At 38.7% G+C, this 27,287-nt stretch overlaps 1 protein-coding gene and 1 pseudogene across 1 annotated transcript; both read right to left on the bottom strand.

The window, feature by feature from the left end:
• LOC125996148 (histone H4-like) overlaps positions 1–27,287 on the bottom strand; it is a 267,502-nt pseudogene that overhangs the window by 183,230 nt on the left and 56,985 nt on the right.
• Positions 20,572–21,513, bottom strand: LOC125995871 (putative olfactory receptor 2W6). Its single transcript, XM_049764834.1, has one exon. The coding sequence runs from the start codon at positions 21,511–21,513 to the stop codon at positions 20,572–20,574; it is 942 nt and encodes a 313-aa protein (XP_049620791.1).

The raw sequence follows: 27,287 nt of genomic DNA, 5'->3' as shown, positions 1-27,287 counted from the left end.
AGTACTCAGGACTTATTTCTGGCTCTATGCTCTGAGATTATTCCTGGTGGTACTCAGGGGACCATCTGTGGTGCTAAAAGTTAAAATGGTCAATTGCATGCAAGATAAATGCCTTAGCCCTGGTCTTGTCTCTCCAGACCCATCCTCTAGATATTTTAAAAAGCTCTATGCTATTTGCCATAGACCAAAGATGGCATTGAAGGTAAATGGCCCGGTGAATTGAAAATAGCTACCACTCTAGATGTTTGAAATTTAGATGGACCTTTGAGGATGAGAGATAAACACAATACTCGGAAGTCTATAATGCCAGTTTAGTGGTCTGGGTCAGATAGGTGAACCATGGTCTTGTGCTCTCCACTTCCGTTTATCCATAACTCTGTTTAAACCAACATTTACCTGGGAGCTTATAGTAGCCACCTGTAGCAGGAGGACAGATACAGGCTCTGTACAGATGAATCAACTGGTAACTTCTTGCCAAAAGCATACTCCTTCTCTCTAGATCTCCTCCTTGCAGTATTACTGGTGATGGTAAATTGTCATAAGAAGCAGAAATGCAGATGGTCTATGTCATCACTCATATTACATGTCTAAGATGTTATGGTACATATATAGCAGGGCAGAGGCCACTGAACTTGGCTGGTTTATCAGGGATCCACAAGGGTCCATAAGATTGGGAGTTTAAAGACAAGGATGTTAGAAGAATATATATAAATAAATATGTATATTAAAAGTTTTGTATATATAAGATTCCTATCAAGACATCCTGTCATCAAAGTTCAGCTAGCTTCTGCTACTGACAAATTTATGTACTCAACAAACAAAAAAATTCAGATGCGTTCTTTGGAATACATTTTGGATAAAAAAAATTAAATTACAATATAATTAAATCATTACATTTGAATATCTGTTGACAAAGGGACTCTCAAAGGATATTTTATAGCAGTAAGAAACCAAGCAGAGGGCCGAAGAGATAGCACAGCGGTAGGGCATTTGCCTTGCAAGCGGCCGACCCAGGATCAGCATTGGTTCGAATCCCGGCATCCCATATGGTCTCCCATAACTGCCAGGTGTGATTTCTGAGCACAGAGCCAGGAGTAACCCCTGAGCTGGGTGTGGCCCAATACCATTAAAAAAAAAAAAAAGAAGAAAGAAAGAGACCAAGCAGAAGCCAGAGAGATAGAACAATGGATAGGGCACTTGCCTTGCATGTGCTTAGGGCTTTCTCCTGACTCTTCACTCAGGAATCGCCCCTAGGAGTGTTCAGGGGCCACAAGGAGTACCAAACATTTAACCCAGGTCAACTGCATACAAGACACCTACCTTACCTGTATTATCTCTTAGTCCCCTCATTTGATTATCAATGCTATTTATTTTCATTGTTCTTTAATTTTTATTAATTAAATAAAATATTCAATTAAATTGACATGAGATACATAGTTACATAGTTAATGAGTTCTTGGCATACAATGTCCAACACCCTTCACCAGTGCACATTTCCTACCACCAATGTTACCAGTTTTCCTTGTGCCCTCTCTCTCTCTCTTTCTCTCTCTCTTTCTCTCTCTTTCTTTCTCTCTCTCTTTCTCTCTCTCTTTCTCTCTCTCTCTCTCTCTATCTCTCTCTCTCTCTCCTTTAAGCACCCAGTTATTGCCCACTATTAACTCCATTCGAACCATTCCCCCATCTCTGGAAAATTAAGTATGGAGCTGAACATTCTAGCTTCCTTTCATGGCTTTTGCTTTCTGGGGATCAGCCACCATCCAAGGAGCCATTCCAGACTGTTTCTAGAATCCTCTCAATGGAACCAGCTATACCCCTCATGTTCTTGTTGCTTAAGTAATGACAGAAATTGGGGAGCTCCACCACACCAGGACCAGGAACTGAGGCAGAATATAATAATATTATTATATAATTATAATTATATAATTATAAATATGTATATTCCTCTTACCTCACATATAACTTCTTGATTTCTGACCATGGTCACCTAACAGTACAATGAAACATTTATCAAAATGAGAAGCTACAGAGGTCGGAGAGATCTCATGGAGGTAGGTTGTTTGCCTTGAATGCAGAATGATGGTAATTCGAATCCTCGGCATCCCCTGAGCCTGCCAGGAGTGATTTCTGAGCATAGAGTCAGGAATAACCCTTCAGCATAGCCGGGTGTGACACACACACACACACACACACACACACACACACACACACACACACGAGAGAGAGAAAAGCTGTGACTCCAACCTGGATTTAGGTGTATCTACCTGAGAGACCCGCCCATTTCTCGGAGGGGGGTCTTGGGAAGCGAATATTACGTGTATCTTTAGCTGTAAGACCCCGCCCATTCCTGGGAGTGGTCTTAGGAAGGTTAGATAAGGCCTTAGGGCCAAGGGATTGGGGCTTTTAGTCTTTTGCCAGGATGGAGGTTGGAAGTGACATGGATGAAAGAAGTAAGATGCAGGGCTAGCTAAGAATGGCATGAGTAGGGCCCGGAGAGATAGCACAGCAGTGTTTGCCTTGCAAGCAGCCGATACAGGACCAAAGGTGGTTGGTTCGAATCCCGGTGTCCCATATGGTCCCCCGTGCCTGCCAGGAGCTATTTCTGAGCAGACAGCCAGGAGTAACCCCTGAGCACTGCCGGGTGTGACCCAAAAACTAAAAAAAAAAAAAAAAAAGAATGGCATGAGTAAATAGTTAGCCAACATCTGTTGGCCAGGGCAATAAAGATGTTATCTCTCTGGAAGCCTGCCTGTAAGTGAGTTCAATACCGCAGTGACCACCTGAAGATAATGACCTGCTGGTTAATCGGGGATGGAGCCACGTGGCCGGGGCCTAAGGACAAAGGCCTCCATCCACCATCCAAGCCCATCTTAAGGGCTGTAAAACTACAAGAAGCTACAGAAACCCTGTGTAATTGTTACTAACATTTCAGTCTGTCATTCCATTGTCTGAGATGGTCTCCTGGCCCGAGACCACTCAGGTCTGCAGGTTTCCATGAATTCTCTCCAGGATTCCAAAAGTGTGATCTCTTAATGACCTGAGTTCACTTTTTAAGGCCCCTGATACAATTTTTTGGGGGGGAACCACACCCTGCTGTGCTCAGGGTTTACTCCCAAAGGGGCTCAAGGACCAAATGGTGTACCAGGGATCAAACCTGGCTTGACCACTTGCAAGACAAGCTTCTTTCCTGCTATAATGTCTTCCTGACCCTGCTTCAATATATGGAGTTAAGAGACATTCTGTTTTCTTGCTCTGAGTCTCCCTCAATGTAATATGGTGAGAATACAATTCCCCTATGGTCTATACTATTTGCTCCTTATTTTTTCCCCTAGCTATTGTTCCCTTCTTTCCATTTATATAGAACTTTGCCCAATTGTGGAAAACATAGGAACTTCTGAGACCATGTGGGTCTAGAATGCATGAATCTAGCAGGTTTTCTCACCCACTCAGATAAGTAAGGGCACCGCAGATTTCATTTACTGTTGGCCCCAATTCCCCCAGATGGAGTGATGGCACACTTTGCTCTATCAGACCACTGACAATTATAACAAGAAGGTTAAAGAAAAATACTCGAGGTTTCTTGCTTGGGATTCAGCCCTGTTTCCAGCCCACAGGAGAGTCTGTTCTTTCCAGCACTCTGATATCTAGTCTATTCTGTCTGGGCTCAGGCAGTCTTACTATTTCCCCTACATGTGTCTATTTAGAGTGGCTTAAAGAATAAAGACATTTGCCTCTCTTCTGTTATTTGTTATTGATATTTTTTTTCTTTTGGGGACATATCTGACGGTGCTCAGAGGCTATTTGAGGATCAGTGTTCAGGGTCCCTCCCAGCAGAGGTCAGAGGCCGTACACTGCTGAGCAACAAACTTCCTCCTCCTGCATGCAACGCCTACACTCAGCCCTTTAAGCCCAGCGTTTTTCAACCACTGTGCCGCAGCACACTAGTGTGCTGTGAGATATTGTCTGGTGTGTCGTGGGAAAAATTTCAATCTCATCCATAACATGCGGCTTCAGCCTGATTGGTCTAACTGTGAGCAGAAGCGCATGTTAAGAAGTATAAAAACTAAAGACAGAGAGAGATTGAGAGCTGTTGACGAAGAGCTACTTGTGTCTCTTTCTTCGATTCCTGACAAAATAACAGCCAAATAGTTCAGCCAAATAGGCCTGGGTTTTGCACTGAGTAAGTAAACAGAAATATGAACGATTCTAAAATACTTTATGATTTCATAATAAAGTAATTATAAAGTAATTTCTTTTATTTGATTTCTATTCAAGAGAATTATTTTATATATAGCCAACATATGCACAGAGTTAATTTTTTTTAACATTTTCTAATGGCGGTGTGCCTCGTGATTTTTTTTTTTCATGAAAAAGTGTGCCTTTGTACAAAAAGATTGAAAAACACTGCTTTAAGCCATCTCCTGGGCTCTCCCTGATTTCTGTTTAAACATTCTGGAAAGGAAAGCAGTCCACTATCAGAAACTATCTATCTATCTCTATCCATCTATCTCTATGATGCAGTAGGAAAAATCGAATATTTCACATAAAGTGTCTTTACACATTTTTCAATTAACTTTTACCTTAATTCCATGGATTAATCATGACCTTTCTTATCCACAGACTGGTTTTATAATACTAGGAAGAAGTGTTCTCCAGACAGACAAAACATCTATAAAACGTTTGATAAAGGGGTCAGAGAGATAGCACAGAGGTAGGGCGTTTGCCTTGCAATTCGAACCAATGTCAGTTCGAATCCCAGCATCCCATAGGGTCCCCTGAACCTGCCCGGAGTGATTTCTGAGCGAAGAGCCAGGAGTAACACCTGAGCCCAGCCGTTCTTTTTTTTTTTTTTTTTTTTTTTTTGATAAAGAAGACACAGCTTCTTCATATAAAGCACATTTCAATATTCTAACTTTATATATATACATATGTATGTATGTATATATATATATATACATATATATATACACGCAAATATATTTGGTTTTTGAGCTACACCAAATGGTGCTCAGGACTTACTCCCTGCTCTGAGCTCAAAGATCACTGCTGGAGGGTTCAGAGGAACCATATGGGTGCAAATATTAAACTTGGGTCAAATATATACAAAACAAATACTACCTACTATCACTCAAACCTCTTAGAATCCTTTCTTAACTTGAAATAACATTAGTTACCAACACATTGTGTTTCAGAGGTACGGCTCTTCCGACTATCTGTTACCACACCACAGTCACTACTAAAATATCAATATCCCTTCACATTGCTCATGGGCCAATCAGTGTTCAAAACTCATTGTTCTTCTCTATTTTACTCCTCACTCCTTCCCCCATCTGACTTTTCTCAGTGATAAAATTTGGCAAAAGCCATAGGCCACTATCCAAACTAGGAGAATGACACTGAAACAATGATGTTTAATAAGTTATAAATTTTATTCAAAACATTTGTTTTACTCTTGGGCCACATCAGCAGTGCTTAGGGCTTATGACTTACTCTGTGCTCAAGGATCACCCCTCTTGGGTTTGGGGGACCATATGTGGTGCCAGAAATAAAACTTGGGCCAGCTGCTTCCAAGACAAAAGCCCTATCCACCATATGATCTCTCAGTCCCCCAAATTTTAGAAGTTTTTATGACCTCACTCCTTTTGTGGTCTGAGTTCACGATGTTGCTTTCACTTGTAAACTTTTATAATCTTACTGGCTCTTACAGTTTGATATTCTCTGAGTTTAACTGTTGCTCATATTTGGGCTTTATTAATGAATTGTGTACTATGGTCCATGTGGACCCCTGGATCAGGAAGTCTAGAAACATCTCTCTTTCAGTCCTATTTTAGTCACTTTTGTGCAAAGCCTTTGGGTCTCCAGAGAGGGATTGACTAAAAGTGCCCTAACCTTTCTTCCTTATCTTTTTGTATTTACTTATTTTTTAATGAAAATATTTAGTTAAAAAAACTGTGAATCACAACTTATTGATAGTTGAGTGTTAGGCATATGTACCTTAGCCCAATTTATTTTGTTTTTGTTTTTGGGCCACACCAGGTGACACTCAGGGGTTACTCTTCGCTATGTGCTCAGAAATTGCTCCTGGCTTGGGAGGACCATGTGGAACACCAGGGATCAAATCAAGGTCTGTCTTGGGTTAGCTGCTTGCAAGGCAAATGCTCTACCACTGCGACACCACTCCAGCCCCCTGAGCCCAACTTTTGACTTGATTAATCTGCTTAATCCCCATGAGTGATTGCACTTCAGCTTTCTCATTATAATCTTTATTTTCTGGCTTTTAAATTTTGGTATTTAAATAGAGATAAATTGGTTGGACTTGTTTAGGACACTTACTTGCTAGAGAAATAGCAGGAAGTCCCTTTGATCCAAGCAGACTTTGGTTGTGCTCTTTTAAAATCTTGATTTTAATGGTGTGTGTGTGTGTGTGTGTGTGCGTGTGTGTGTTTCTGTGTGTGTGTGTGTGTATAAAACAGTTAAGAGAATGTTGTAAGTAGTCACTTGACCATCATACTCATTTTGCTACTGTATATTGTCTTTCTCTTCTTTTTCCAATTTAGTATTTTAATATTAGTACTTTTGAGATGTTCCAGGTAATTCCATCATTAGGAGGAGCCTATCAAAATAATTCTGATTTCAGTCATTACTATGGCACTTGAGAATGCAGTATTTTATTTAATCAGATGACTTTATTTTTGAAATGGACGGAGTTAAGTAAATGTTTTGTGGAACCAACAGAAAAATCAAAGGTAATTCTAACCTCTATGCACTACCTTGGTGACCAAAGAAATCATTCTGTAGCTATAAGGAAATGAGCTTAGGTTTAGTTTTTGCTGTCACTGACACTCAGAATGTGCTTTTCAGAGAGATACTCTGCCATGATAAGTTCAGGAGCCCCAGTTTTGCCCAAATATGATTATTATAATGTATTTCACTTCTTCATTCAAGTAGCACATCTCAATTATGTCACATAAGTATTCCCCCCTAAAAGCCAGCTCCTGTTTATTTTTCTAAGCATGACATAGTCCTTTGTATTTAGCACATACTCACAATATCTCTGTGCATTTATCATCTTGGAATAAATTAGATTGAGTATGTGATAGTTGGGGGTAGAGCTAAATAACTGAGGAATCAAAGAGGACAAGGAGCTTATGCAAGTACACACTTTTAAAATAGAATAGATTTGAGAGCTATAGCACAGCAGGTAGGGGCACTTGGCTTGCACTGGGCCAACCTGGGTTTTATATAGCATCAAATATTATTCTCAGGACTCTGCTAATGATGATCACTAAGCACAAAGCCAGGAGTAAGCTCTGACCATTGCCAAGTGTGCTCCCCACAAAAAAGAGCCAAGGTATGATTCCGCTCTATCTAACCTTCAGTAAATATGCAATTTGTGTTTTGTTTGTTTGGTTTTTAGTTTTTTTGGGTCACACACAGCAGCGCTCAGAGGTTCCTCCTGGCTCAACGCTCAGAAATCGCTCCTGGCAGGCTCAAGGGACCATAAGGGATGCTGGGATTTGAACCACTTTCCTTCTGTATGCAAGGCAAACACTTTACCTCCATGCTATCTCTCCAGCCCCGCAATTTGTGTTTTTCCTATTATTCTTTACTGAAAAATAAAGTCCATGTTAAAAACCAAAAAGGGTGCATAAAGTTCTAAAACCTAGAACTAAATTTGAATGATAATTATTATTTTATATAACTTAAAAAGTAAGGGCATACAGACCTGAGTTTACCATGGTGATGGTTGGGAGGATGGAGCAGTGGGGTGTGTGGAGAGGAAAAATCTGCAAGGGGGAGGTGTCAGAAACACTGAATGCACAGAACAGTCATTTGCAGCATTGTAACTCGTGGTGTCCAAAAAGAAAAAAAAAATATGTTTTCGTTTCTGGGCCACATCTGGCTCTGTGCTCAGGAATAATTCTTGTAAGTGCATGGGATGCTGGGGCTCGAACCCTGCCCATTGTACCATCCCACCAGCCCCTAAAAGAGAATTTTTTTTATAGAAAATAATGGCAAGTTATCTACAAGGAGAAGCATTATCTTAGCTTCTAGAAGATTCATGACTTCATGAAAATCTTCACGTAACCTATAAAGAAGATATGGAAATGTGCATATGAGTAACATAACCGATGTGTTTACAAATAGAGAGATCACAAGATGTTTGGATCAAATGGATAGTTAATAAGATCTGTTGTCAGGAAGATGACATAGGAGTTAGGGTGCATACCTCACAGTAAACCTAATAAGTTATTGTCTCCAGGAGAGGAGGCAGGCCACTTATGAAGTACATGAGAGCCCGGGCCCTAAAAGAAATCTTGTAATTTTAAAGTAAATTTGGGCATAATGGTTTATTGTATCTCTAAATCAGATAATATTAAAGAAACCCAGGGCCTGAGACATTTGAGATACAAACATAATTATTGTTTAATTTTTTTAATTGAAGCACTGTGAGATAGTCACAAATTTATTCATTATTGAATTTCAGTCATACAATATTCCAACATTCAGTGCACATTTTCTACTACCAATGTCCCCATTTTCCTCCCCTGACCAGCCTGCCTCTGGCAGTCACTTTTCTTCTCTTTTTTCTTTACTACTTTTAAGCATTGTGGTTTGCAATAATTTTACTGTAAAGGTATTATGAACATTACTTTACCTCCTTTCAGCACCCAGTTTTTGTCCAGAGTGATCATCTCCAATATTCATTGTCATAGTGGTTGCTTCTCTGTCCTAACTGCAGTCTCCCCACTCGTCCCCACTTGTGACAAGCTTTCTGTCATAGATCGGTTCTCCTGGCCTTTGTTTCTATTGCTTTTGTACATTACCATACTTTTTTTAATATACCACAAATAAGTGCAATCATTCTATGTCTGTTCCTCTCTCTCCTCTGACTCATTTCACTCAGCATGATACTCTTCATGTCTATGTATAAGAAAATTTCATGACTTTAATTTTTCTAACAGCTGTGTAGTCTTCCATTGTGAAGCTTTACCACAGTTTCTTTATCCACTCATCAGTTCTCAATGGTGCTTGGATTGTTTCCAGATTCTGGTTATTGTGAATAGTGCTGCAGTGAATGTAGAGTGAAAATGCCTTTCTGCAATGCATTTTGGGGCTTTGAGGGAATATTCTAGGAGCGATATTGCTCAAATTCTAGTTTTAAGTCAATATTGTTTTCCAAAACGGTTGAACTAATCTATATTCCCACCAGTCCCTTTCTCTCACACCCACACAAGCACTATTTTTGTTCTTTATGGTGTGTGCCAGTCTCTGTGGTGTGAAATGATATCTCATTGTATTTTGATTTGTATCTCCTATAATTAATGATGTGGATCATTTATCATGTGCCTTTTGGCCATCTGTATTTCTTTGAGGAAATGTCTGTTCACTTCTTTCCCCCATTTTTGGATGAGGTTAGATATATTTTTCTTGCTAAGCCCTCCCAGTACCTTATATGTTTTGGATATTAACCCACTATCAGATGGACATTGGATGAATAGTTTCTTCCATTTTGTGGGTAGTCCAGTCACCATTTCCTTAGTGTTGTAGAAGCTTCTTGATTTAATGTAGTCCCATTTGTTTATCTTTGCTTCCACTTGCTTGGTCAGTGGTGTTGGTCAGTGCATCCCCAAAGATTCCTTCAGTTTCTGTGTCATGAAGAGTTCTTTCTAGATAAAAATGGCTATGCCATTTTATATTAATCAACATGTTAATTAATTAAATCAGCGGGATTTTATTGTCATGATTTTTATACAATCCAATAAAATAAAAAATTATGGGGCTGGTTTGGCAGCACAGTGGTAGGGCAGTTGCCTTGCATGTAGCTGATCCAAGATGGATGCAGGTTCAATCAACAGGCAACCCATATGGTCCCCCAAGCCAGGAGTAATTTCTGAGCACAGAGCCAGGAGTAACCCCTGAGCACTACCAGGTTGGTAAAAAAATTTTATTTGATCATATCAATAGATGCAGAGAATGCATCTAACAAGATTCAGCACCCACTAATAATAAAAACTCAACAAAAAGAAGAATATTAAAAGAAATTTGACTCAATATAGTCCAATTTATTTACCACAACCCACAAAAACATTATACTCAATGTGGAAAAACTAAAAGCCTTCCCTCTAAGATAAGGCACAAGACAAGGTTGCCCCCTCTCATCACTTCTATTCTATATAGTATTGGAAGTACTTGCCATTGTAATTAGGCAAGAAAAATATAGCCAGTGCATTCAGATTTGAAAGAATGAAGTCAAGCTCTTACTCTTTGTTGTTGACATAATACTATGTCTAAAAAATCCTAATGGCTTCACAAAAAGTATTTAGAAACAATAAATTTGTATAATAAAGTGGAAACTATGAAATTAATACACAAAATTTATAGTTTTCTTCTATACAAATAATAAGAGAAAAGGTATTTGAAATCAATGCAATTTACAATTATACCTCAGAAAATCAAGTACCTTGAAATAAACTTAACTAAAGAAGCCAAAGACCTAAACGAAGAAAACTACAAAACACTGCTTTAAGAAACAAAAAAGGGCCGGAGAGATAGCATAGAGGTAAGTCGTTTGCCTTTCATGCAGAAGGTCATTGGTTTGAATCCTGGCATCCCATATGGTCCCCTGAGCCTGCCAGGAGCGATTTCTGAGTGTAGAGCCAGTAGTAACCCCTGAGTGCTTCTGGGTGTGACCCAAAAAACTAAAAAATAAAGAAACAAAAGAGGGCACAAGGAAGTAGAAAACATCCCCAGTTTATGAATTGCAAAGATTAACATCATTAAAATGGCAGCAAGTCCCAAAGCATTGTACATATTTAGTAAAATTCCTTTAATAATACCCATAACATTTAAAAAAAATAGATCAATTACTCTTGAAATTCAGATGGAACTAAAATCTCTATGATTATCTAAAGCAATTCTTGAAGAAATAAAAAAGAAAATGGTAGGCATCACTTTACCCAACTTCAAATTCTACTATACATCAGTAATAATTAAAACAGCATGATTTTGGAATACTAGACCCTCAGATTAGTGGAATAGATTGAATATCCTGAAATAGACCCTCAGTCATAAGATAAGCTAATTTTGATCAAGGAGCAAAAATATGAAGTGTAGCAAGGAAAGCCTCTGCAACAAGTGGTATAGGGAAAAATTAGTCATTTACACAACAAAAAAGAACTCAACTATTTTAATACCATATACAAATATCAAGTCAAAATGAGTAAAAAAAATAACTTTATATAGACTTGAAAGCATAAAGTACATAGAGGAAAACATACACTGAACTCTTTTTTTCTTATTTTTATTATAGCAGCTGCTTTGCCAAGTTGTTCATACTACTCATTTAAGGCATTAAATGTACAAACACTAATCCCACCTCCAATGTGACCATCCCTTCACCAGTGACTCCAGTTTCCTATTCACTAGCTTAGCCTGCCTCCATGCAGGCACAAATTTACTTCATGTTTTTTGCTACAGCATAAAGGCAAATGGAATTATCAAAAGTTAGATCAACAAAAGTCAATTTGAAGTGTTTGTTATATCTCTGCATAGTGTTAATAATGTCAGTGTTTAAGGATTTTCTGGGCTGTGGTTGGTGATAATTGAGTCTTTGGTGTTATTAAATGGTATGTCATCATTATCATGTCAATCATATTAATTATGACAGCAGAATAAAAATTATAATTGACAGCAGAATAATTGACACGTTAGGTGGTATATTATACTGATTAACATTAAAATATTAAATGGTATGTAAAACCATCCTTGTATATCTGGGATAAATACTACTTGGTCTTGATATAAAATCTTGTTTAATGAATCATTGTATTCTATTTCCTAGTATAATAATCTTTTTTTTTGGTAGTATAATAATCTGTATTCAATTAATCTGTGTTCACCTGTAATTCTCTCTCTCTTTTTTTGTGATGTCTTTGCTTTTGGTATTAGGGTGATGTTAATTTCATAGAATTTGAGAGTGTTTATGTCTTTTCAATTTTATGAAAGATCCTAAACAGAATTGGCAGTAGGTCCTCTTTAAAGGTTTGAAAGAATTCACTAGTGAATCCATTTGTCCCTGGCTTTTCCCTGGCTTTTGCTTTTGGGAAGCCTTTTGATTACCATTTCAACTTCCTCAATAGTATAAAAGGTCTGTTCAGTTACTCCACTTTACCTTGGTTCATAGTTCATAGGAGCCCAAGAATTTATCTATTTCTTCTATAGATGTTATCTCGTTTTGTGACATAAATATTCTCAACGTAATCTCAAATTATTCTTATTCTTTAATGTCTGTAGTGTCTGTTGTGACATCCTCTTTCATTTGTGATTCAGTTTTTCTTTATGATTTCTTTTTGTTTTGGGACCACACCTAGTGGCACTCGGGGGTTACTCCTGTCTCTGTGTTTAGAAATCATTCCTGAGAGGTTCAGGGGGACCATATGGGATGCTGGGAATTGAACCCAGGTCATCCTAGGTTGGCTGGTTGCAAAACAAACACCTCACAGTTGTGCTATCGCTCCTGACCCTTTGTGATTTTTGATACTGGTTTATCGATCTTGTTTATTTTTCCAAAGAAACAAATTTGGTTGTATTAATATTTGGATTGTTTGTTTGGTATTTGAGTTCATTAATTTTGGCTTTAAATTATATTATTTCCTTCATCCTGACTGTTTTCATCTCCTTTTGTTGCTCATTATTCAATTTCTCAAGTGCAGTCAAGTAATTTATGTGGGACTTTTCTTTCTTCCTGATGAATGCTTGCAGAGCTGTAAACTTTCCTCTTAACACCACTTTTGCTGTATTCTACAAATTCTGACAGCTTGTATCTTCATTCTTATTTGTTTCCAGAAATTTTTTGAGTTCCTTTATGATTTCTTCTCTGGACCACTGTTAGTAGCTGTTTAATTTCCAGGTGTTATAATTATATCACTACTTCTGCTTGTGATTAACTTCTATTTTTAGTGTATCATGGTCTGAGAAATAGTTTATACAGTTTCTATCTTTTTTATTTTATGAAGGTATGTTTTGTGTCCAAGCATGTGGTCTGTCATGGCAAATGTCCCATATTCATTGGAAAAGAATGTGGATTCAGGGGACCGGAGAGATAGCATGGGGGTAGGGCACTTGCCTTTCATGCAGAAGGTCATTGGTTTGAATCCCAGTATCCCATATGGTCCCCCGAGCCTGCCAGGAGTGATTTCTGAATGTGGAGCTAGTGAGTAACCCCTGAACACTGTCAGGTGTGACCCAAAAACCAAAAAAAAAACAAAAATGTGGATTCAGCTGTTTGAGGATAAAAAGCACACATATTTATATATCTATATATCTACTAACCCCTTCTTTAATTTCTTCATTTAAAGCTAGTATTTTCTTGCTGAGTTTTAATCTGGTTCATCTATCAAGAGGTAATAGAGTAGCATTAAAGACTCCTACTACTATTTTGTTGCTATCAATGCCTTCTTTGAATTCTATTAGCAGTTGTTTTAAATATTTTTCTGGTCCCTCATTGGCTGCCTATATGCTTAGGAGTGTGATTTCTTCCTGATGTATATATTCCTTGATTACTAAAAAATGGCCCTCTCTGTCTCTTACAACATATGTTGATTTATAAGTGGAACACGCCTGAAATTTTATATCATAAGGCAATATTACTTTATTTAAAAAGGAGCTACATAAAATTATAGGCACAATTAAAATGATTATGCTTGAGTTTAATATTTAGGTTTGATCTTAGAACAATCTTAGCCTACAAAGATGTATCTTTGCATCTTATTCCTAAATCATAAAGATTATTGATTTTATAGAACTAATGGGTCTGTCTTAGTGACACAGCCATATTGATCCTGGGTTCTCCAGATCTCTCATATTCATTAATGCAGTTAGATAATTAAAATTCACCATTCATTATTTCTTCACAACACCCAGAAGTTTGGTAGAAAATAATTTTGCCTCTTTTGCAAATTGATATGTAGAAAAAATATTTCAAAACTAAAGTAAAAAATGTTTAGGAGTGAGATCAAATCACAATTTGATTGATAAAAATCTAACAGTTCCTATTATGTATTGGCATATTCCTCTATATCGGTGCTTCTCGATTATTTTCTGCCATGCTCCCCTAAGAATAAGAAAACATTTTTCACACCTCCCCCATGCAACTGTAAATAGTATCTTTATTAAAAAAAAACTTTAACCTGCAAAACAAAAATATATAAAATAATTTGAGATGATTTTTTAATCAGAAATGACATCTGGATTAATGGCTACAATGAGCACATTTTGCAATGCATAGCTTTTCGAAGCGGGGTTTGAAACAGGACACAGCAACTCTCAGCTCCAGAGACATACAGAGACATAAACACGGGGCTTAGCTTGTTATGACAGTGTTTACCGAGGTCAAGTGCGCCCCCTTTACAGAACCTCCTCCTGGCTTTGTTCTCAAGGGTCTCTCCAGGTGGTCTTGGGGATTGGGAATCTGGTCAGCTACTTGCAAAGCAAGTTTCTTGGCCTCTGTACTTTCTCTCCAGCCGCTGTTTTGTAGGACTGGCAAGGTAGCTCAAAGAGTTGAAGCAGGAGGTATATTCAGGAGACTTGGATTCAGTCTGCCTGGTCCCTAAGCACGGAAGCAGGATGCCCTCTCAAAAGTTGACTATGTAAGAACAGGATTTTGAATTGATATTTCTTATTTCCTTACTTTTTAAAAGAAGTCTGCTAATCATTAATTGACTCATAAATTATGCTCAAAAAGAGATGATAAAACCTAACTATGAGCATGTTTGTAAACAAGGTGCTTAAATAAATTATTAATAAGCAAACAAACAAATAAAAAGATATGAGAAAGGCAAGATAGTTATCAAAGACCAGAGAATTTATGAGAAGTATTTGGATCTGTAGATAGGAGTTTTTTCTTACATTATTCTGCTCTTAGGTAACATTGAAATATGGCTGCAAGCCCTTACTCTGATTCCCTGTGGAGTATCCTAAGGGATTTTGGATGATGAGTTCAATGAGTAATATTTAAAACTAGAAGGGAAGAGAATGCTTTTCACCCTCAGAAGTTCTTTACAGAGAAGTTACCAAGAACAGGCCCCTGGAGATCTCATTAGAATGATAATTAGAATGAAGCTAACTGGTAACAATGATCTTGTTTTCTCCAGGTCCACAGGGATTTGGTTCTTGAAAGAGCAGACCTGATTACCATGTTCTCTCCAAGCTGCCTAACAGCTATTAAAAAGTTTCAAAAGAGTTTCACAGTAATTCACCAAATGGAGCAATCTCTTGGGTTACCTGTCTTGGAGAAGCTCTCAATTAGGGCTGATTGCAAAGGGATTGAACACAAGTCTACTCTAGTCCCCATGTTTTGCCCTCGCCTCCCTGAGCCACTTGGTATCTCTGGGAGTTGACACAGTTCTATCATTCTCATGGTGACATTTCCCAGCCTCGCCATAGATTATCTTCCTCGCTTTGGGACTGTATTTCATTGAACAGGGATTTAGTGGAGTTTCTGGGAGAGCTACTTAGAGTCAACCGCTTTGTTGTTTGGTTCTCTCCTTACTACTCAGCAATCATTTCAGTAAGAGCGTCTGGTGCAGTGTTGCTCTGGGAATGGAGGACCTTTTTCATCAGTCATATTTGTAGGCTTTATGAAAGATACTTGGGAAATAAATGCATGTTATCTGTTTAAAAGCATCTCACACAATCCAGAGAAAGGGAAGAATGAAGACCTTAGACCATATGCAAAAAATTGCATTCTCTTAAAAGATGAGAAAAAGATCAATACTGAAGTATGGATTCTTTTGTTTTGGTTAACTGCTCATTATTTTCTACTTTACTTTTTGACTTTTCCCAAAAAAATATTTGTTCACTTTTTATTATTAGCAAGTGTTAGCACCTAGTAGTTACTCAATGAATAGAAATGTAAATTTACAATGGCAGCATTTTGAGAAAAAAAAAAACTATTTATATTTAAAGGCATAGGTAACTTGGGGGTTGAGAGCTCCCAAGAGATGCTCAGGGAGCCTGGAGCAACTTCTTACCCAATCATCAGGTCAGCAATTCCATTCTAGGGCCCAAACCACTGCTGTGGGTCTGTGGGACTACCCAAGCAATTGTTGGTGGGTCTTCAATACTATTCCCAGCAATGCTCAGGAAACTTGTGGTGCTAGAAATGGAACCTGGATCTTGTGGTTTAACCTGCTTACATTTTTTTCTGTCCATAGCCAATAAAAATCTATTTTACTTTGAGGTTAACAAACCATTGTTTTATATAGCACCGTCAAAGTTTGAGGGCTGTAGTCCTACCCATCACCAACTGTTTGATACCATCACCAAAGTTTTAGTTTCTGTCAGACCATCTAGCCTACCTCATCAGTGGTTTTTCCCAACAGCCCCTACTTTTCTCCTTGGTAACTGCCATTCCATTGTTAGAAAACCATGTAGTTGATTGGTTGGGGGCTTTTTTGTTTTTGTTTTTGTTTTACTCCACTTAGGAGAGAACGCAGTATTTGTTTTTCTGACAGTGTAATTCCCTCAAGGTCTATCCTTGTCGCAAGTGGCAAGGTTTTATCCTTTTGTCTCTTATAGCTGAGTAATATTTTATTGTGTATCTACACATAATGCATCTTCAAAACAAAGTAAGTGAAAAAGACAATTACTAGATGGTTTTTCTCATATGTACAATACTTTTTGTTGTTTTTGTTGCACACCTGGAAATTCTAAGTAATTCTGGCTCTGCCCTCAGGGATCATTCCTGGCAGTGCTGGGGGACCAAGTTCAGGTTGGCCTTGTGCAAGGCAAATGACATACCCTCTGTACTATTGCTCTACCCAGTGGAATAAAAATTGCCAAAGCAAAGAAACTAACAAATCACAACAACATAGGCAAAGGGGAGAGGGCAATTGGAGAAAAGGATGTGGAGGCTGGTCAGTCTGATCATGGGAAAGGCACTAGAATATTGATGGTTGGTGGAATGAGATGTTTATATGGATAAAATTGAGTGATACTTCTGAAGTTTATATCATATTTTTAGCTAGTGAAAATCAATAAAAAAAAAATTGGGGGGGGCACACCTGGTGATGCTCAGGAATTACTCCTGGCTATGTGCTCAAAAATCGCTCCTGGCTTGGGGATCATATGGGACACCGGGGGATCAAATCGTGGTCCTTCCTGGGTCAGCCACATGCAAGGCAAATGCCCTACCACTGCACCACTGTTCTGGCCCCAGAATCAATAAAAAGTTTTATCAAAAAATAAAAATAATTGAAATGAAGCAAAAGTTCACAGACTCAGGAAATATAACAGTTAAACACATATCTAATAAAGGGTTCATATATGTAATACATAAAGAACTTTTTGGCTTAAACAACAAATATTTATTTTCTCACTATATAAGGAACTTTCAACTTTATAATAAAAAGATAAGCAGTATACTAATTGTCATTAATCATATAGCATGTGCAAATTAAAACCACAATAAGTATTACTATTTGCACAACTCAAGGATTATTTGACTCCAAAAATTAAATAGTATCTCGGTGCAGGTGAAGAGAAATTAGAATCTTGTATGTTTCTGGAAAGAAAATAGAATGGTATAATTGCTTTGGAAAAGTTTGATAAACTATTGAGAAATTGGATAAACACATGCCATTCAACCTAGTATTTCTATCCCTAAATTATTTAATTGTTTATTTGTTTTGGGGGCCAAATTCATTGGTACCAAGGACTTACTCCTGGTTATGTGCTTAGGGATCATTCATTCCTGATGGGGATCCAGAAACCATATAGAGCGTCAAGGCTCAAACCTGGGTTGGTCACATGCAAGATATCACCTCATCCACTGTCCTAACTCTCAGTTCCTTACCCCTAAATTATTTATCACAAAAAAATGGAATTATATTTCTATACAAAAACTCATAGTGAATTTTTTATATTTGTAATAATTCAAACTGAAAATAAGGTACATCAGTTGATGAAGCAATAAATAAGGTTTTGATCCTTAGAGGATAATAGACTTTGTTGACACTGTGAGGGGTCCATCTTTCTGGTTCTTGCCACTTTGATGATAGTGTGTCTTGGTATTGTTTTGAGTTTATTGTGTTTGTTACTTTTTGACCTCCCTTGGATCACTGTATACGTCTCTTCCCATAGACTGGGGAAATTCTCAGCATCTCTTCTACCAACAAATTTTCCCTCTCTTTTTGGGATTTCTATACTGCTGAGGTTGTCCCTCTTGCTATTCTCCATTAAATACTCTACATTTTTCTTTATGAAAAATATTTCTTTCTGGACCAGCTGAAAGGGGCCAACCTGGTATGGTTTCATGAACAATGCTAGAAGTGATCCCTGAGCATTCAGCTATGACACAAAAAAGCAAATCCTCTCTCACCTCCCAAATCCCTTTTCTATAATTACTTATTTACTGCTGATATCATGTGCTTTGTCATCAGGCCACTGATTGAAGCATTAGCTTTCCTCCTTCTGCTGGTGAAACTTACTACTGAATAATATGGTCCCTTTTGTTCCATTCCATAGAATCCATTCCATGAATTCACTATTTTTTCCATATTTATTGAGTTTCTCTGCCTCACTTTAGTGAAACCATGTCAGGATCATTGCCCTGAAAACGCACAGGATGTGTTGAAAGTTCTAAAGTACTCGAGGATTTACCAACATGTCTATCCCCAGCTGTAGAAACAGCAAAATTCCTTTGTTGGTTGATATCTCTGGTTCTTTGTGGGTGTTAGCAACAACAACAACAATGATATTACAAGGATGAGATATGCCTCTAGGTGAAAAAAGTTTAGGTCCTAGAATGCAATGGTTTGCAAATATTCACCTAGGAAAAAATATAGTAGCAGGAAAGAAATCAATAGGTTAGAGTGATAGCATGGTGGGTAGGGCATTCATCTTACACACTATCAGCCTGGGTTTTGCATCCTATATGGTCCCCCAAGCACTGTCAGGAGTAACCCCCCAAAACTGCTGGGGGTAAAAAGAAAAAAGAAATCTACAAATGTAAGAGCAAATAAATAGACACTTAGGGTCTTTTAGATGTAGAGGCAGCATGGACCAAAGTAGAATAGGGCTAGACTTTTATTTTTAGGCTTTGTGAAATACCCCAACCTCTGCTATTGAGTGTTTAAGGACTGTGCTTAAGAATTGTCCTTAAAGTCTCTGTGAACTTAAAAAATGGTTCATCTGATGGAGGTGAGTGAGAAGTATTGTATTGTATAGAATAAAAATTAAAAAATAAAAAATAAAAATAAATAAAAATAAAAGCCCATGAGCTCAAGGCTGACCACCCAGGTGACATGAAAGTTTGGAGAGTTCATGTGTTTTTGTTTATCTCTTCACATATTTGTTTATCTCATTCTTTGCCCCTGAATGATGACAGGCAACAGATGACCCCTGCTGGACAGAGGTCAAAGTGGCCAATATGACTGGTATTGGACAAAGCTCTGGATTCCAGGGAGCAGGAGTAGTGATCAAGTGCTCCTAATAGTTCCTGGAATCAGGCTGATATTTTTTGCCTACTGATTGCTGCAGCTACTGCTGCCCTGTGAGGAATTTTCATAGACAGATGCTTCATATCAGGGGGAGTAAGGGACCTGATAGAATCACAGAGAGAGCTCAGGGGGACTTCTAGTCTCAGAGCAGGAGAGGGAGCATCCTGGGATGCAGCAGAGCTGAAACTAGTGGCCAGTCGAGAAGGGGTGGGAGAAAGTGGAGATAAATCATGTCCAAGCATTTTAAGCAAGAAGCCTTTTTTGTACTAACAAAGTGTTTTTAAAATTACTGAATATGAATAAAAAAATTCTAGATAAAGCAAAGGTCTCATGGTCTCCATTTTCTTTCAACCTCTGTTACCTTCTAAAGTCAAACATAAATATCACCAAAGTCAGCACTATTAGAGATTCCAAATACACAGGCTCTAAATCAGCTATGTTTGGTGTTGGGGGTAATAATAATTAGACTATTGAACAGTTTTGTTTTGGTTTTGATTCTATTTAGCGCTATGGAAGCACATTAGAGCTTCTAAAGGGGAAATTTTAGTGCTTTTTTGTTCTCCCCCAAAGTTCATCTCTTTATGTATACTGAGAACCTGCTAAGTATTTATATTTTGACAAATATCAGCTAGGGTACAAAATTTCCAGTCTACATTCATTTATAGGTATCTGACAGTCAAAGATCATGTTTTCTCATGTTTATTTATTATAATTGGAGTCACCCCCAATAGGACTCAGGGGCTAACAGTAGCCTAATAGTTATGAGAGAAGGACACCAGCAGGTACAGAGTTGACAGGTCTGGTGATGGTTGTAGGGGGATCTCAGTGCCTGAGATAAAAATTGAGACCTCACATGTGCTATCTCCCAGCCCCACAGGTCATGATTTGTTCCTGGCTTGCAGCACATGAGAGACGAATGCTTGAGTCAGGTCAATGTACAGATAGGTGCTTACCACCAGGAATTTTTTTCAATCTAACATTCATTTGACACCAAATGCCTCTATGATTTTGGTATCAGAGCATCTCTTTATTGACTATTAGACTCACAAGATAATTTCCAACTTTATTTTTATTTAATTTCTGCACTTGCTTTTCCGAGCACTTTCTTCATAGCCTCTTTGACATCTTTGTTCCTCAGTGTATAGATCAGAGGGTTAACACTCGGGGTGACAATGGTGTAGAAGATGGTAAGGAACTTTCCCTGATCCTGGGAATATGTGTTTGCAGGTTGTAGGTACATGTAAATGATTGTGCCATAAAAAAGACAGACCACAATGAGATGGGAGCTACAGGTGTTGAAGGCTTTCTTGCGGCCAGAAGCCGATTTCATCTTCAGGACTGCCCGAGCAATATACCCATAGGACATGAGGATGAGAATGAGTGGTGCCAGGATGATGAAGATGGCCAAGGCGAATGCCAGCGCCTCCAGGTCCATGGTATCAACACATGCCATACCAATGAGCGCTGGCATCTCACAGAGGAAATGGTCCACCCGCCGATGCCCACAGCGAGGCAGCATCAAGGTCTGCGGTGCCATGATGAGCGAATTCCCAAAGCCACTGAGCCAGGCCACGGCTGCCAACTGCCCACAGAGCCGTGGGTGCATGATGACGGTATAGTGCAAAGGTTTGCAGACGGCTACATAGCGGTCGTAGGCCATGACTGCCAGGAGAATGCACTCCACGCCACCCAGCGCCAGGACAAAGTAGAGCTGGATGGCACAGCCCACGTAGCTGATGGTCTTATCAGGGCCCCAAAGGTTGTAGAGCATCTGTGGGATGGAACCAGTGGTGAAACACATGTCCAGGAATGAGAGGTTGGCCAGGAAGAAGTACATCGGGGTGTGCAGCCGGGAATCTAGGATTGAAAGGAGGACGATGGTCACATTGCCAAAGAGGGTCAGCAGGTAAAAAATGAGGACGATGATAAAGAGGATCAGTTCCAGGCGGGGGCGGTCAGAGAAGCCCACCAGGATGAAGCCTTGGAAGGAGCTGGTGTTGTCCTTGTCCATCCCTGGGACCACGTCTTATCTACAAGAAGAAAGTCAATGTCTGTGATGGGCAGAGAGAGGCTCCCACAAAAAAATGACTGAGGAAAGGTGGGGTGGAAGCGTCCTTGGAAATGTCAGTTTTGGGAAGTACTAAGTCATTATTAAATACAAACACAGCTTTGGGGAGTTTTTCAGACTCCCAATTGTGGTCTAGGTTTGTTGTTGTTTTGATTTGGGGTCACACCTGGCACTGCTCAGGGTTTACTACTGACTCTGTGCTCAGGGCTTACTCCTGACTCTGCACACAGAGATCACTACTTGTGGGACTTGGAGACCATATGAGATGCTGGGAATCGAATCCAGCTCGGTTGTTTGCAAGCCTTCTGTAATATCTCTCTGAACTCCAGTGAGTTTGGTTTTTTTTTTTTTTTTTTTTTTTTTTTTGGTTTTTGGGTCACACCCGGTGACGCTCAGGGGTTACTCCGGGCTATGTGCTCAGAAGTCGTTCCTGGCTTGGGGGACCATATGGGATGCCGGGGGATCGAACCGTGGTCCATCCAAGGCTAGCCCAGGTAAGGCAGGCACCTTACCTCTAGCGCCACCGCCCAGCCCCGGTTTTTTTTTTTTTTTTTTTTTGGGCCACACCCGTTTGACGCTCAGGGGTTACTCCTGGCTATGTGCTCAGAAATCGCCCCTGGCTTGGGGGGACCATATGGGACACCGGGGATCGAACAGCGGTCCTTCCTTGGCTAGCGCTTGCAAGGCAGACACCTTACCTCCAGCGCCACCTACCCGGCCCCGTTTTTTTTTTTTTTTAAACTTTATTTTTATCTTTCTTTTGGGCTGGGTAGAATATAAGAAAAATGACTTCCACAACTGATTAGTTTATGAGAAAAGGGACATTTAAAATTATGCATTTTTGGAACTAAAAAAAATTAAAGTTATTCTAGTCTCCTGGAACTCAAGGTATATATATATATATATATATATATATATATATATATATATATATATATATAGTGCTTTGTGTCTCTGGATCAAGAGACAAGACTGGTTAGTCTTGCTGTTAGGTGAAATTTCATTCTAAATATTGTCTCAGCAATTCTGGGAAACTAGGGCTTGTGTGATAGCACAGAAGATAGGACACTTGCCTTACACACGTGACCCAATTTTGATCTCTGACATTCTCTATAGTCCCTGAGCACTACTAGGAGTAATTTCTGAGCACAGAGGAAGGAGTAAATATTGACCATTATTGGGTGAGTAAACAAACAGAATACTGGGAAACCCATAGTCAGAAGGCACACATTATCAAACAAAATCTAAGGAAGAATATGACCTCAATATTGTTGCTAGCCATACTTCTAATTTCATGTGGAATGTTTATATATATATATATATATGTGTGTGTGTGTGTGTGTGTGTGTGTGTGTGTGTGTGTATCCCCATTTCATCTACCCAGGAGAATGCCAACCCTCTGTGATAAACTTTTCTATTATGTTTTACATCTGAATGTGCTTTAACTCTTGAGAAGAGATGCCTTCTCTGCAGATTGAAATATTTCCTGATGAAGATTTAAAAAAAAAGAACAAAGTAAAGGGATTCCCAAACTCAATCCCAACAGAATTAATTTGTAGTTATTTTAATTGCTTTTCTTTTTTTCCTATTTACATTTTATTCTCATGAGAATTTTTTAGTTTCAGGAAGCCTGCCTCTGTTATTTTATTTATATGCCTCATGATTTCATAGAAATGAAAGACTTTTCCTCTTCCATGATGCTTATACTTCCAATTATTTGCCAGTGGTTTAATGTCTGAAAAGTATTATAGAGTGGAACTGAGCTACAGACAAGACATAGTTTTGTTCTACTATGTTCTTACCTATTTTCCTAAACAACATAGAGTTGAGACTTCTGAACAAAGGGGAATTCTCTCTCTCTGCAGCATTTGGAGCATGTAACTTGTTTTAATTATGACACATGGACCCAAGGGTGTCACTCAGTGGAACAGCACTTGCCTTGCATGTATGAAGCCCTGGATGTGATTCCTGGCACTACTAAATAATTAAATACAACTGCTGCTCTAAGAAAGCTTCACAATAATTTAATAATATTGTACCATGAGTTCCTAACAGTAGCGTTAGAACTTTATTCATGGATATTTTGACACTTGCTGGACATTCTAGGATTTTCTAAGTCATTACTCCAGGGACCACCACAACTTCTCTAGTGGTAATAAATAGGTGTGATGCTCTAATGGTCATGTTACCCACCCTTGGATGGCTGAGAACTAAGGGGTAACCAAGTAAGTATTCAGATATGGTGGTGGGCCAGGGGGTTCTTAGTAGTAGAGCACTTGCCTTGAATATGTAGGTTTTGTCTCTTACATAGCAAATATAAAGGTAGAGCAGTGGTAAATGAATAATTTAGGTATAAGCTTTAGAATGTGACTTTAAACATCTTTTTAAAGTCAGAGTCATAGAACTTTGAATAAGTTATGCCTTTGCATGTGACCAAGTCTGGTTGAATTTCCATTGCCACTTCTGGCACCAATGGCACTGCCAGGAATGATCCCAGAGCACAGAACCAGGGGTAAATCCTGAGTACCACCTGCTATGCCCCTCACCCAACTTTTTTCGGTGAAAAGGAGTAAGAAATAGAGAAAGTATAAGAATTCCTATTCTAGATGGGCAGAAAATTTATTACTGGATAGTTGAGAACCAATATAAAAACTCAAGTAAGGTCTTTTCCTCAAATTTTCTAAAGTTATAAATTTGACAATCCTATAAGGTTAATAAAAAAATGTATGTATGTACAAATGAACTGGGAGGATAAATACCAGCTGAACACAATGAATGCCTTTGGGAAGGAAATTAGTCCAAAACAGAGACTTTTTTTAACCTATTCTTTATTATTTTCAAAATAGCTGGGTGAAATTATGACGACCAGGAACAAGTCATTAATTCTCCATGGCGCCATCTACCTATTTTCTACTAGTTTCTGTAAACTTCTGTATGTTTATTATCTCTGAAAATATAAAAGATAACAATAATATGAATGGGGGGGGGCTGGCAGTGCAACTAAGTGGTAGTATGTATGCTTAGTTTTTGCATTCATGAAAGCCTGATTTTAATACCTGGCACAATTCAGAAAGCTCCAGACAATAGAAATTATGCCCTTTACATGTTAATCTTATGAATAGATTTCATAAACTGAACCCCTACATTCCATTTGGCAGTGTTTACCTGAGCTCATTTCAAGGCAGCTCCAGCTGGTCGTCAGCTCCATTAATCAGTAGCACAATGAAGCCAAGAGGCTGATGGGAACCAGCTACCCCCATCACATCACTGGTCCAACGGGCAGCCTGGAGGTTTCACTCTGGTGGTCTCTCCAGAAATCTTCTCTCAATACCAGAGTCAGGATGCTCCTTAATTATACTAAATCTGCGTGTGGCAACACAACTGAGTTATGAAACAGAGACTCATTTTGCAGCTCCATTTTTATTTGTTGTTCAGAACGTTAAGATTTACTGCTTATAAATGGACTCATTGCTTTCATATATTAGGAAAGAGAGACAAATAGATCAATGCACTTGCCCTGCATACAATCAACCCTGGTTCAATCCAAACATCATAGGTGGATGGTCGCCCCCCAGAGCATGGCCTGGAGTGACTTCTGACAAAGAACCAGAAAGAGCCTCTAAATACACACACACACACACACACACACACACACACACACACACATCTTGCACACAGCAAACCCCAATTTGAAACTAGCACAGTATATGGATTCTCTGAGCACCGCCAGAAGTGACCCCTGAAAACACAGTCAGGAGTAAGCCTGGAAGACTGACAGGTTGGCCTATATCTCCTGCAACAACAACAAAACAACAAAAAGATGAAGACAGTCACATTTTTCTTCACAAAATGAAAAACACAGGTAAAATTTGTTTCCCAGAATGTGCTAATATTAAAAGGTTCTTGGGGCCAGAGAGATAGCATGGAGGTAAGGCATTTGCCTTTCATGCAGGAGGTCATCGGTTCGAATCCCGGCATCCCATATGATCCACTGTGCCTGCCAGGAACAATTTCTGAGCCTGGAGCCAGGACTAACCCCTGAGCACTGCCGGGTGTGACCCAAAAACCACAAAAAAAAAAAAGTTCTCATGTTATTTAATTGTATGCTACGTTTGTCACTGATATTTTGACTATTATGAAAAATAACACACATTGCATTTTCTCCATTACTTCTGGATCCTTGGTCAGGTTATTTCAATTTTACAATTTAAAAAAAAGCAAATAGTGGTCCAATATTAACTATTTACAAAGAGGCAAAATCGAGAAGAATTTTGTATAAATTTCCTTCATTGACATTCTGTGTTGTAGTTTAAATTCAAGGTGTTGATATTCAAAAATCATAGTTCTCAAAAGTTAATTAATCAATTTATACTTGTCTTATTCAAGACTGTGATTACTACTAAATTTTTCATTTTAGTAGATTCTACCTCTTCTTTTTTTTTACACTTGGGACAGGAAGTTCATTAGGAAGTTTAAAAATCTCTCTCTGAAAAATAACTACACCAACAATTATGGTAGTGAGTGAGAGAAATAGAATGCCTGTCTCGAAGACAGGCTGAGGTGGGTGAAGAAGGTGATGGGAGAATTGCTGGTGATAAGGTTGCACTGGTGAAGGGGGGGGTGTAGTTTTTATGACTGAAACCCAACCACAGACATGTTTGTAATCATGGTGCTTAAATAAATTTATTAATAAAAATATCTATAACTGGTATTAAGCTATAATCTTTCTTAATTGATTGAATTAAGCCTTTTAAGGTGGTAGCTATTGAGTCTGTGAAATATTGGCATCATAATCTAATTGCCCACTATTCAGTTAGTAGTACAAGGTTTTAAAAACACACACACACACAAAGAGACAAAATAACAATAACAAAACCATAGGATTGTGTAACCAGGGGCTTACTCCACTTTTTTTTTTTATAGTGGAGTTGCTAACTTACCAAATTTCATGGCAACTTGAGACATGCCATGGATGGTTCCTTCTCTCTCTGCGACTTCACTTGGAAGTCTGAGAGGGGTGACCAGAGTAAAAATGAAGTGAAGAGAAAGATGGCATTTAACAAATCTTAGAAAGGTGAAAAATAAAAATTAAAAAAATACAGAGGCAATACAGCCCAATTATGCTGAATATAGCTGAGAAAAGAGAGAATGTTAAAGAACAAATGAGAATTGTAATTTCCTCAGGCCCAACATATCCACCCGTCCTTCCAGATAAAAATCAGCATGAGGAAAACTTGGGAGTGTCTGTGATGGATCCTCTGGCAGGAAACAGAGCAGTCAAAGGATTCAGTGTAAAAAGGAAGAACATCTTATAGGCTTCAGTATTGATATAGCATCACCCTATGGAATAAAACTTTATTTTTAAATTCCCTTAACTAATTACCACTAACGAGCATTCAGATTTGTGTTGTCCCAGAGGAAATATCACTATTTTCAACACACATGAGCACAAGCACAGTCACAAAATAGACCAGCCCAAGAGAGAACAGGGAAACTAATTCAGTGAGCCTCATTGGGACCAGTAGTTCATGATGCGCACAAGGCTCAGATATTGACCATTCTTTTATTTTTATTTTTCTTTTTTTTCTTTTTGGCTTTTCAGCCACACTCAGTGACACTCAGGGGCTACTCCTGGCTATGCACTCAGAAATTGCTCCTGGCTTGGGGGACACATAGGTCAGCCATGTGCAAGGCAAACTCACTACCGCTGTGCTATC

Source organism: Suncus etruscus, chromosome 18 (genome assembly GCF_024139225.1).
Source record: "Suncus etruscus isolate mSunEtr1 chromosome 18, mSunEtr1.pri.cur, whole genome shotgun sequence".
Classification (NCBI taxonomy): domain Eukaryota; kingdom Metazoa; phylum Chordata; class Mammalia; order Eulipotyphla; family Soricidae; genus Suncus; species Suncus etruscus.
This window is presented reverse-complemented; position numbering and strand designations above follow the sequence as displayed.